The sequence below is a fragment of the Cyprinodon variegatus genome, unplaced genomic scaffold (genome assembly GCF_000732505.1).
Source record: "Cyprinodon variegatus isolate N-32 unplaced genomic scaffold, C_variegatus-1.0 Scaffold174, whole genome shotgun sequence".
Lineage (NCBI taxonomy): Eukaryota > Metazoa > Chordata > Actinopteri > Cyprinodontiformes > Cyprinodontidae > Cyprinodon > Cyprinodon variegatus.
The window spans coordinates 671,099-683,654 of record NW_015150627.1 but is presented as its reverse complement, the minus strand read 5'-3'; the positions used below and the strand labels follow the sequence as shown (position 1 = coordinate 683,654).

General features: G+C 36.5%; 1 protein-coding gene across 1 annotated transcript in view; it reads right to left on the bottom strand.

Moving 5' to 3' along the window:
• Positions 1 to 1,379: 1,379 nt before the first annotated feature.
• kcnj3 (potassium channel, inwardly rectifying subfamily J, member 3) overlaps positions 1,380 to 12,556 on the bottom strand; it is a 59,967-nt gene continuing 48,790 nt past the window's right edge. Inside the window, exon 3 of the mRNA XM_015378523.1 lies at positions 1,380 to 3,576. Coding sequence (XP_015234009.1) covers positions 2,984 to 3,576 — 593 coding nt within the window. The 3' untranslated portion in view covers positions 1,380 to 2,983. The remainder of the gene's footprint in view (positions 3,577 to 12,556) is intronic.

Sequence of the window (12,556 nt, the reverse complement as noted above, 5' to 3'; positions counted from 1 at the left end):
AGCCAAAAATGTGTTTTTAGAAAATTGTTAAAAGTAAAATTATTTAAAAAAAAAGTGCATTTGTACTTAATCAAAAATAATATATTCAAACACGTTTCTGAAGAGGTGGCCTATTTGTAAATATAGTTCACCTGTTTCTAATTTTCAGTGGGCAAAAGAAGTCGGCATAAGCTACAACATGACCACAAAAAACCACAGCACAGTACCCACACTGAGAGTTGAAATAAACCGAAAATTGTCATGAAACGAAAGCCAGTAAAATGTGGTGTGATGTAGATATACATCACAGACATTATGTTTCTTTCATGTTTTAAGTTTCACACATTTATTGATGCAAATGTACTGTACATCTAGCCAACTCATTTAGCAGCTGTCGTATTGAGAGAAGGACACCTATAAAATAATCGTTGCACATTATCTTTGGTTGCAAGGAGCTAAAAGCTGCCATCCAGGATTCAGCCTCAGTGAGACATAAGACCACAAATTTAGAGCCCCCACCAAAGATTTCTCCATGATATTCAAACAGAATATCTTTTTGATATGGGCCCCCATCTCTTGTCTACGAGTGCCTACAGTATAATTGCATATTGTATACCTGGTCTTATTTCAACTTTTGTTGTGGCTTTTGTTTTTGTGTTGTGTGTTTTGGATTTTTTTGACTGCTCTGAGACACCATAGTAATTCAATCTCATAAATCAAGCTGCCCTGTGGAGGCTTCAGAGAACATTGGCGAATTAACACTCTCGCAAAGGCCAATGAACACAGCAGGGAGCTCAGGATTAACATTTTGGAGAAGTTTAAAAACACATTAAGGTCATCAGAGAAAACACAACTGAGCACTCTTTAAATCCACAATCAAAGTTATCTCTCATAAAAACATAAAATTTTGGGCTTCTTGAATAAAGCTGGAACAAGAAAAAAAAAAGAAAACAGATTTTTCCAGATATAGTTAATGTTACTGTTTCCAGTTAGCCTGATTGTATCAAGTGACAATCTGGTCTCAACCAGGAGTGGTGTTTTCTTAGAATATGAATAGACCCAATTGTTCACAACATCAAATCGAACAAGCTAAAAATCTTGACATAAGATGTTGGGCACCCACAAATATAAGCAAATGCTTAGTTGTATGACTATTGCAAGACCATTCTACTGTGGGGATGTTTTTCTTCCACAAGGACAGAAAAGCTGGTCTGCTTTGGAAAAATTGATGGAACCAAACACAGAACAATCATGGAATAAAATCTGTTACAAAGTATTTTAAACTGGGTAGAAGTAAAGCTTTTAGCAGGACATTGACCCAAAATACACTGCAAGAACAGCAGAGCAACAACCGAGCAATTTAGATTAGACTCTCCACCCAAGCTGATTAAGAAGGGAAAAAAGGGGTCTATACATCCAAGCTAATAGCATTTCCACTTTAAGTGCAACAAAGGCTGTTCTAAAGTACAAAGTGCTGAGATAGAGTCTGAAGATTTATGTCTGCCATCCTTTTCATATTTCTATAAGTAAATATTTAGTAATTAATAGTTTTACCAGAACAGAAAACGGGAAAAAAATGATGTAGTATTAAGATTTGTGTAAGTAGATGTATTTGATTTTCCAGATTGCAAACATATTAACTACAAATGAGAATACTTCCTGTAAACGTCTGCTTATCATCTTTTGTAATTAGCTAACGGTAAGTTATTCATCCAACCGGCAAAGCATTGATTTGGTCTGCCACCAAGCAAGATTCTAAATTGTTACATTAGATCTTTATTCCTGAAGAGATCAGTTATCATACAATGTCTTTGATGCATTTAGAGAAAACCAGATTTCATGGCACAGATCAAGTAAACAGAACAATCATAGGGGCTTTGGTAGACCCTGTGGCTATAGGTTGTTGTTTTTCTAATATTATTGCTTTCATCACAGAGGAGGAATAAAATGGTCCCTAAAACAAAGATATAGTACCTATTTCTTTTACAGCGCCACCAAATCTAATAAGTAACACCTAAGTTGAAAGTTCAGTGGTGCTTTTGTGAAAGCACTACTGGCTTACTGAAGGTTGCATTTTAGTATATGATGAGAGAAGAATTTTTATTTATTTTATTTTTTTAGGGATTTATGATTGTTTGTGCTTATCAGTTACAGCTATGGAATATTTCAACTTAAGTGTTACTTTAATATTAAATGAAAATTGTGTATTGTTGTGCCCAGGTTGCTAATAATGCATTTGTAAATATAATACGCATTATCTAGCAGCACTTTTTGTATTTGATCAGATAAAATCTTAAAACTGCACATGATAAAATAGTCTGTATATGAAATACCAAAAATACGGCTGTGAACAAACATGAAAAATGGAAACAAGGTAATATAATTAAGGCTAAACATCTGTGTCTATTACCTTTTTATAGCTAAGTCAGTAAGAAGAGCATGCAACCAACGTAACATTGCCACGGTTTTACAGTAAACAACAAAAGCAAGTAACTCAAAACAAACATATGTGCCTTTCTTCACTACAGAATAGAACCAATGTAATGTTGGTTTCCAGTGGTGTAAATCGTATGGCTTTGTGCAATTGTCCACTGTCTGTAATTTCATCAATGAAATGTTTTTTTTTGGTTTGTTTTTTTGTTTTTTTGTTTTGTTCTGTGAAATCAACAAATTGTCATGCCAGAAACTGAAAATAGGTTCTACATGCGCTGCTTCTTACATGCCAAATTGTGCTAATTGTACATCGTACTAAAAAAGAAGAAATTATAAGAAAGAGAAAGAAAAATAAAGAAATCTGAGTTCTCTCATTTGAGCAAAAACACTTACATCCAGGGATAAATGTGCTCATTTGCATCCCCCCTATTGTATATAAGGTATTTGTGCACAAATTTTACAGCTCCTTTAATATAAGAATATTGTCTGTTAATAAATACAGAATAGTACAAGGATTTCAGGTTCAAAAAAAAAAAAAAAGGATAGCAGGAGCTAAAATTTGTCACATGCTTTATGTAAAGCGATCTGAGTTCATTTTTCTAAGTTTAGGCGGCAAGTGTCCGTCCATCCTTCCCCCTCCCCCAGCCAGTCGCTGCAGCTTTGGGGGCAAGTCTGCCACAGACTTACTGATGGGCTCTGTGCTGATCTTGGAGGCCTTCCCCGCCTGTTTATCATCAGAGACACCGGGCACTGAACTGATTCGCTGAAGCTTCATGGGCAGGTCTCCGAAGCTGTAAGTCATCTCTGAGGTGGTGGAGCTCATCCTCAGCAGCTTTTTGGGTAGACCATCCCGGCCTGTTATCTTCTGCAACTTGGTAGGCAGCTTGGTGGTGCTGTCATTGTCCTCCAGAGTCTCCAGGCAGTCCAGGGAGCTGTTCTTCTCCCCGCTGTTGCACAACGATGGTGCCATGAGGGGCGAGGACAGGAGAAGGGCTTCCTCCTGCTCCTTCACACTATAAGGAGGAGTGGGGACCTCGAACGTGGCATGAAACTGAGAATAGTCCACCTTGAAGAAGCCTTCCTCCAAGGAGATGACAGGGAAGAAGCGGTGTCCCCAGAGAACCTCATCCTCTGTGTATGATGTCCTTGCCTGGCAGGTCATCCCTGTCAGAGAAACACAAGAAACTTTAAGCTTCTATAATCCTACATATTAACTTCTATTTTTAAACAAACACAGCAGAGCTGGAACACTTCATGGCTCCAATGTTAAACAATGTGGCACTGATTGAATTATGTGCTTGGCACTGGTTCATAAAATCAATAATATTTCTGGGACTTCTGCTATTTTTAGATTACAAAACAAAGAATACTGTAAACACCAGCCCCAATGAAACATTCACTACATTACAAAGCCAGCTGCTGAATATAAAGCCAAATTGATTTTTATTTTTTTGCATGTGATGTTTGCAAGCACTCTACAGGCTAAAAAAAAAATGAATTAATTTGCTGAATGTGCTTTACGTGAATTACTCAATATTTAATCACAAAAGCCTTAGCTCATTGAAAAAAAGCAGCGCAGAAAAAAGCTGCCTGCTTATTTGTCGTACAGGAAAAACACAGAATAAAGTTTATTGTACCCATTATGGTTCTGATTTGTTGTCTATACTCCTTGCTTTTCATAGAACATACATTGATGTTGTATACAGTAAGGTACCAAAGCAAAGTAAAGCATAATTGTGAAGGGGAATGAAGATATATTGTACGTTTTGTTGAAAACTGAATCTGTACATAAACCTAAATACATAACCCCATTGTGAAACATGGTGTTGGCAAAATAAGGCTGTGGGGATGCTTTGACAAATAGGGGAAACAAAATACAAAATCCTGGAGGAACACTTTTTTTTGAGTTGGCGAAGACCGGAGACTAAAGCCGAGCTTTAACAGAAAAACAAACAGCCTGTTGGGGTCTGGGAGTTTCCTGCTTCATTTAAGCAGTTTTCAGCTTCTTCTCCAGAGGTCCTCCTCAAGCACTTTCCCCCTGAGTGGCAGGTTGATTGTTTCACCTGTTCCCCATTGAGCAGTGGACTACTTAAGAACCTGCTCCCAGCTCTCCAGTACCAGAATGTTAACCTTTGGGGACTAATGTTCCTGAGGTTTAAGCTCCTCAGAAACCTTCAGCTGTTCAGACATCTAGAAACCTCAAGGTAAAGCCATTGGTGCTTTTTTTCCAGCTGGCAGCCCAAAGCACCTTTAAAGTCACTGCTCCAGTCAACCTAATCCACTCTCCTCTTTGCTCACCTAGATTCCTTCGCTTCCACAACAAACTGTGTCATTACCAAGACTCACAGAATTTCCTGGACCTAACTCACCCACAGCAAGAACCATGGATAGAGGTTGCAAGTTTGCTGGCAAATTTTGGACCTCCATTTTTATTATTCCTCCTCAAAAAGACGTAATATTCCTTTTTGTCTTCCTGACGAGTCAACTCATCATTGATTGTCCTGATCTGCTTTTGGTCCAGGCAAATGGAGCCTCACAATTCCTAATTCACCAAAGCTGTGAAAATGTCATACCTGCTGTTGGATGGACTGCCAATTTATACATTATTAATATGATTATTAAGCTGCTAGAGATCATTGATATGGTGATTCATGATTTATGTTGACCCTTTTTGGTTGTTTTCTTCTTTCTTCTAAGTAGTTTGTGTTTTTGTAGTTGTAGTTAGGTAATGTTAAACAGAATTACCTGTAACAGGGGAGTTATTGTGTTTAGTAAATAACGCATAGAGCGAGAGATATGTATACGTTTGATATCTGCTTTCTCTAAAAGTTAGTTCTTCAAGGGGAGAATGTTTGTTTTCCAGGTGGATCATCTAAATAAGTGGTCCTCCTAATTGTCAGTCATTCTGGTGATATGTTTATGTAAGCCCGTCCTACATGCTCGCCTGTAGCTATATTTTTCTGCGCATGCACACTTTCAGGTGTATATGTGTGGTGAGCTAAGGTTTCAGCCAGTCATTGTAGCTCACCTTTCTCATCGCGATTATTTGCATTCCATTATTTGATATGATGATTGGCTTTAGACATATTTTTTTAACACGTTTGCTTGTTGTAAATACATTTTACTTACTGGTGGTGAGTGTGACATAGTGAAAAAAATGCAAATTGTCTTTTGGAAAGTAAGCTTTTATGAGCGATACAAACAGCAACTTATAAAGAGAGTGTGCATAAGGAGAAATGGGTTTGTGCACGCTCTTGCACACATATAATAGGTACTCCCTCTCTGGAGGGTTACAAAAGGGTTGTGTATGTGCATTTTTTTTTTAAGTGGAGAGAGGGGTTCTATTAAAAAATCCTCCCCTATGCCTTTAATGATTTTTAACTGATATTCTAAATTACCATTACTTGGGTTGAAATAATACACTCCTAATAATTGTGAATGGTATTTGTAATAAAAAACCATAATCAAATAAGAGAATTGCATAACACATGAAATAATAGCAAGAATGCAAAATTTGGGAGGAGTAGGAACCTTGGCCTTTAGTGCCATATCTACAGAGAAAGATGATCTCAACCATTCTCACTATAGGCTTGATCAAAAAGGTTAAGCTTAGTCTTAAAAGAAGACAGGTGTCTGCATTTCAGACCAAAACTAAGACTTGGCTACTCAGGAGAGAAGATTTATTACTAAAAGATTTTTCTCCCATTCTATTTTTAGAAACCCAGGAGGTTTAATTCAGGGATTGAGGTTCTCTGTTAAGAACATTCGGAACAACCAGATTTCTAATGCAAGATGGAGCTTAATTATAGGAGCTTTACATGTAAGGAGGAGTTTTAATTCTATTCTAGACTTAACAGGGAGCCAATGAAGGGAAACAACAATAGGAAAAATATAAGCTGCCTTTTTCCTTTTTAGCAGATCTCTTGCTACAGCATAAGGATTACAATGGTCCAGGCTAAAAAATTCCTTAAATCATGAATAACTTTTACAGGCATCTAGTAGTTCTCAAACTTAGATGAGACTCTTACTGAATCCACAAGGAATACTGTGCAGGCTTCTCTATTATTATACTAAAACAAAACAAAAAAGGATAAGACTACTTTCATATTGTCTGCCAAAACAAACCATAAATTACAAAACATATATTTTCTAACTAGTAAATATCACAAACAAGCAACTTCCATTGTTGTTGTTAACCAGCTGAATTGAGTGAATCATAACCTTAGAAAATACATCAAATATATACTGCCCTGTCAACCACTGATGTGAACGAAGTGAGCAGAGTCCTGAATTATGAATAGGGATGCTACAAGCTGTACTTTGTGACGATAATAAAAAAAAAAACTCTGAGTGCCTCTTTTTCCAATGTTATGCCAACTAAAATAAAAACATCAAGAATTTATCATGATCTCAAAAGTTATAAAGTAATGACGGATGGTTCCAAAAAACAGCAATGTTCTGCTACAATGAATAATTGTATATCAAACAAGTTATTTGTTTGATATATTAAGAACCAAAGTGCCATATGCAGCAACCAGAAACCTGAAGCAAAACATCAACAACTTACATTTTATACTTCTACATGTTATACTTTCTATTTATTTACGTTGTACTACATTAATATTTACATATAATAAATAAACACATATATATTTATATATTAAATATTCAGACAGTTTTTATGTACATATTAATTTATTGCCCAGAGCCAAGGAACAAGATTTTGCCTCCCAGATTTCAGCTTGTGGTTTCTGTGCAATAACAATAAAGAAAGTCTTAGTCTCCAGGTCTAACTTAATTAATAAATCTATTACAAAAAGTAAAAATCGGTTGTAGATTATGTCCAATAGCATATCATATATTATTTATCAGTAATGTATTGTGTATTGTCTTCAGTAGAAGTGAGTATTGGCATGGATAGAGCGTGTCACAATACTTGGGTCAAAGTACAATATTATCCCAATATTGCAATATCCCTATATATTGCAATATTTTACCCAGCTATTAATTAATTGGAATGAATCGATAAAAAACAAAACAAAATCAAATGCTGTTTAACTTCATCAAAATCCATGTTGTTTGGGGTTTGAGTAAGGCCTTCTACTGTGACTGCCTGAACTACAGAAATGATGCTGTGGCACACAGCAAAAGGGCCCAACGGTGTTATCTACCAGGGTGTCGTGCAGAGGTAGCTCATTTTCCCTCATTCTTTTAGATAACATTTTTTTTTTTTAGATCGATATTAGGAACGGAAAGATCTGAACTCTATTGGGCTGCCGAAAATCACCATATAGGTTCTCCAAATCGATTTTTTTCCCCACACCCTAGTCTTTCCTAGTCTTCAGCACAAGGGCCAGTTATGCCTCCTGTTATAGCCTGTGTCTAGAAACACCCAAGACTGTAAACAAATAGAATATACACTGAACACTCAAAAAGAAATTAGCGTGTCTCATCTGTACAGTCAATCCACAAAGGATTTTACATCAGTTTTGTGTCATTATGTCACAAGACATGAAAGCTTTATTTTCTCCTTTCTCAAGAACATTCAGTTAGGAAATCTGTTGGCAGTCCCTGTTGGCAGCAGCTGCCAATCGTAGTTGCAGGGGATAATAAAATACTACTTAAAATTGCCATCGCCCTCTACAGGACTCTTGATTTACTGTATAATGCTTTCCCATGTTGAGTGGCACTGAACTGGGACCGTGATCTTTGTGATATTAACCAATACCAGTTAACTTAAATTAACCACTTTCTGTTTCCACCACTATACATGTACATTATCTCACATTAATACATTTATATTGTTATTTATATTCAGTGATCGCTTCATATTTAAATTATTAAGTAACTAAGTATTACGTAAGTATGGGGACAAAACTCGATTAATGAAATCTTACTTGAATTCATGAAAAGTAAATGAAATCGAAGAGATAGTCCAAAAGTATTGTAGCGGCTGGACGAAGAGGTGCATTATGGGGCACTGTTTTGGTTTGTTTGCTTGTTTATTTCCTTGTTATTCTCTTTGAATGTTGCTCATGTTGTTTATTGTTCGTATTTGCCTCAGTTCATGCTGTTTTGGGGGGGTGTGTTGAGGGCATGGGAGTTTCACCCTGAGTGATAAGGCTGTCGTGTTTACTGAAGTGTTGTGATGCATCTCTAGCGGAGTTGTTGAAGAATAAATAAACATCGTTGATAAACAGTCAACTAAAACTGATTATTTGTAACACTCACTGGTGTTGCAGTATGTAAAAGATAAAAAACACATTTATGTTAGAAAAAAATGTATATATAGTACGAGTAAAGCATGTGTATATGGATGTAGGAGATATAATATACAAATGTGAGAAGTTAAATAAAAGAATGTATGAATATGGGCTGTATAACTCCCAATACCTTTAAAGAGAAGTGTGGCAGATCAAGGTTGGCCCATTATGCAAAGATAACAGACATTACATTGTATATTATGTATATTGTTGTACAAAGTGAAATTTAATTTTGTATACACTCTGTTTATACAAAATGACAATAAAAGTTGTATAAGTCTATATCATTAAAGAATAAAAAAAAAGATGAAGGATTAAGATGGTGAATGCTGCCTGCAAGATTTAAATTATCACAGGACATGTCTAATGAAGAAGTCTTAAACATCCAGTCATGCTAAGTGTCTATAATTTGCTGATGCACAAAGGCCAACCAGGTCAAATAAAAATCTTGAATAAGTCTTAGCTATGTCCATTTAACAGAACAAATTAAAACAAAAACAAACAGTTCTACAGCTGCTTGCAGTTTTGTCTGAGTGTTTATGTATGCTCTAAATCACACCATGATGAATTTGGAATAAATGCTACCCCTGTGAAGAAACATTTATTCCATTAAACCCCTGCTTCAAACCTCCCTTCACATCTACAAAAAGGAAATTAATACAGTTAGCAAAACCCTGTCTTTAAAATTTGTCAACACAAAGATCTTTTCACGCAAACTTATCAGAAGCCTGTTAGTCATTACTCATCGTTGATATTCACTAGCTTCTTTTGTAGATGTCTGCACACTTCATCACAAACCAGCTTTAAGCAAGCAAATCCCTGTTATTCACATATCAAAATATCCAACTGTAAAAACTAGTCCAATGTTTTACAGAATGTCAGCAAATTATTATGTATTATCATCTGTAGTAATAAGATATATATTCAGACATTCCTATTGCGTTTGCAAAAATAACTTCTTTGTATGGCTAACCTTCTAATATCATCACAGTATCCCAGGTGTTTTTATATGTATTTGAGATTTGAACACTTTTCTATTATTTCCAAATATTCAGTGAATATCAGATTTTTTTTGCACACCAGAATAGTATTCTTATTTTTCAGTTCCATCTATTAATCAACCAGTTTTGAATTTCCACATAAGGTTGACAGGTTATGCGGTTGTTCTTATTCGATTGTGAATTATATTAATGCCACTCCAGAGTGCCTTCCCAAAAAATTGTGCACAACACTTAAGGCTACTGCACAAAAGGGGAGAAGGGGGTGCCCTCTCAGACAATAAGGTATAATAAGATAATAAGAGCTGAACAGGCGGCCGGCTTTAATCATCTGAGAGGAACACAAAATAGACAGAGAAGGGGGAAAAAAAGAGAGGAAACGTGAAATGTTTCAACTTAGGTGATCGGCACAGTCTCTCACTAAACCCAACAACAGTATAATGTTTATCACACGAGTTAAATCATACAGTAAAACATTCAAGTTCAGGCAAAAGATCTTTTTAAGTAAACATCAGCATACAAGCGCTTGTCACATCCTTTTCTCATTTCAAATTAATGTATATCGTGTCACCCAGGGGCTGCTCAGTGGCGCAGTGGGTAGTACTGGGGTCTTTCTGCATGGAGTTTGCATGTTCTCCCTGAGCATGCGTGGCTTCTCTCCGGGTACTCCGGCTTCCTCCCGCAAAACAAAAACATAAACATGACTGTTAGGTTAATTGGCTTCTCTAAATTCTCCTTAGGTGTGAGTTTGTGCGTGAATGGTTGTTTGTCTCTGTGTTGCCCTGTGATGGACTGGCGACCTGTCCAGGGTGTACAGTACCCTGCCTCTCGCCCATTGACAGCTGGAGATAGGCACCAGCATCCCTCGCGACCCCACTTGGGAGTAAGAAAATGTTAGAAAATGGATGGATGGATGTGTCACACAGCGAAATATGGTCAAAATCTCCCCCAAAAAAATAACTTCCAGACCACATTTTATGCGACTGTGAAGGGTACATAAATTGACAACAGAGACATTGGTGAACAATTTGAAGTTTCCACAGATATATTTTAGTCACAATCAGTGAGACAAAGCTGAGTTCCATAACGTTCGCTGTCACCAGATAGCAGAGCACATTTATGGTGCATCTCTGTACGTATGTGTTGGAGCAGCTAGCAGAGCTAGACAGCTGACCACCATTAGAGCCGTAAGGCAAGTTGGGAGCTTTTTGTTGCAGTTTGGCATGATTATCTAGGCATAACACACAGTTGGGCAAAAAAACAACCCACCTATATTTAGGACAGTTTATTGTCTTACAGGTAGACCCCCCCCCCCCAAAGAAGAGTTTCAAACATAATCTTGCACTCAGTGAAATCAGAAACACAAGTAAAAATAGTTCATGAGACAGAAATATGGTGTGCTTTCAGAATATTGATTTTGTGTTTCATAACATGCAGGCTGTTTCTCTTTCCTTTGATTTCTACGTAGTACCCTTATTTAAAACTAAGTATAAAAATAGACATAAATTATCCAGTGCACAGTGTAAAGGTAATATGTAGGGTACAGTATGTACAAAGGAAAAAGTAATTAGTACATTGGTGACATAAGTTCTATTTTATTTTGCCTGGTCAAACTTTACCAATTGACAGTAGTTCTAAAGACAGTGCAGCTTTTTAGCCATGTTATCTGTTATCAGAAGTATGTGCTTTACACCACATTCAGTCATTCTTCCATTCATCCATCTACACCCACTGTCATTTTAACACATCTTCATATGTTCCACTATAAATGATTTTGATCAATTTGAATACTAAAGAAAAAGGAGTTGGCAATTTGGACCCTCGTTGGGCTTCGAAATGAATGCAACTATCGTGTGCATTTCAAAAAAATATCAGACAAAAACGGATTTTTGAATTTAATAAAAAGAAAATTAGGCCATAAGCGGTATTTCACTTCATTCGTGCCTATTTGATAAATCCTCATGAGTTTTAGTGTCTGAATAACAGCCCCTCCCTTACCTCTGAAAACAGGCGGGCACTGTAAATAAACCCACTTTCCCAAGGGATGATGTGAGGCAGAGTGTGATGATTTCCGGCTCTAAGTTGACAAAGTAGCTACTTTAGCAGCTAACTACCCTTTGAACTGATGTCTAAGTTAGAAAATCTCTTATTTGGAAGTGAAATGTCTCAGACTTTGTTCTGCCTTCAGAGGTGATGAAATAAGACAACGTAGGCACGGAAGAAAACTATATTTCATAATGAATGATTACTTCCATAATTCTAAAGGCTTTATTTTATCATATATTTGCCTATAGATTACCCAGAAAGGCTTCAAAACGCAAGATATAGGACCTTAAAGGCAATACCTATTTCCACACTTGGACACTTAAGTCAATTTAATCCTGTGTGATTATTATATTATTTCTACATCAAAATTAACACAGTAGTTAATTTAAATGTCAACGATACAATGAAGCTTTTTGGACCCATATTGGCAAGTACTTGATGAGCATTTAATTGTTCTTAAAGCATATGCTCTAGAAGATGTAAACCATCCATCCATCCATCCTTCTCCTGCTTCATCCATCAGGATCATGGTTGTGCTGGTGCCTATCTCCGGCAGTCTATCGGCGAAAGGCAGGGTACAACCTGGACAGGTCATCAGTCCACCACAGGTAAGGGCTGTTAACCTGCTGTAAATGTTCTTAATGCTCTGAAACAGGATTAACTATACTATTTTCAAAAAAATGTTTAACCATTTTTTTCTTCCACAAGACTTTCTATTAACAGCCCTGGATACAATATTCAGTTTAGAGACAGCTTCTTTGATAATTTTTACCTTCCTCTGCACAACGCTTGCTTCTGACATTGTGATATTCGTGTTATCTTTTATTTTTTTCTAAT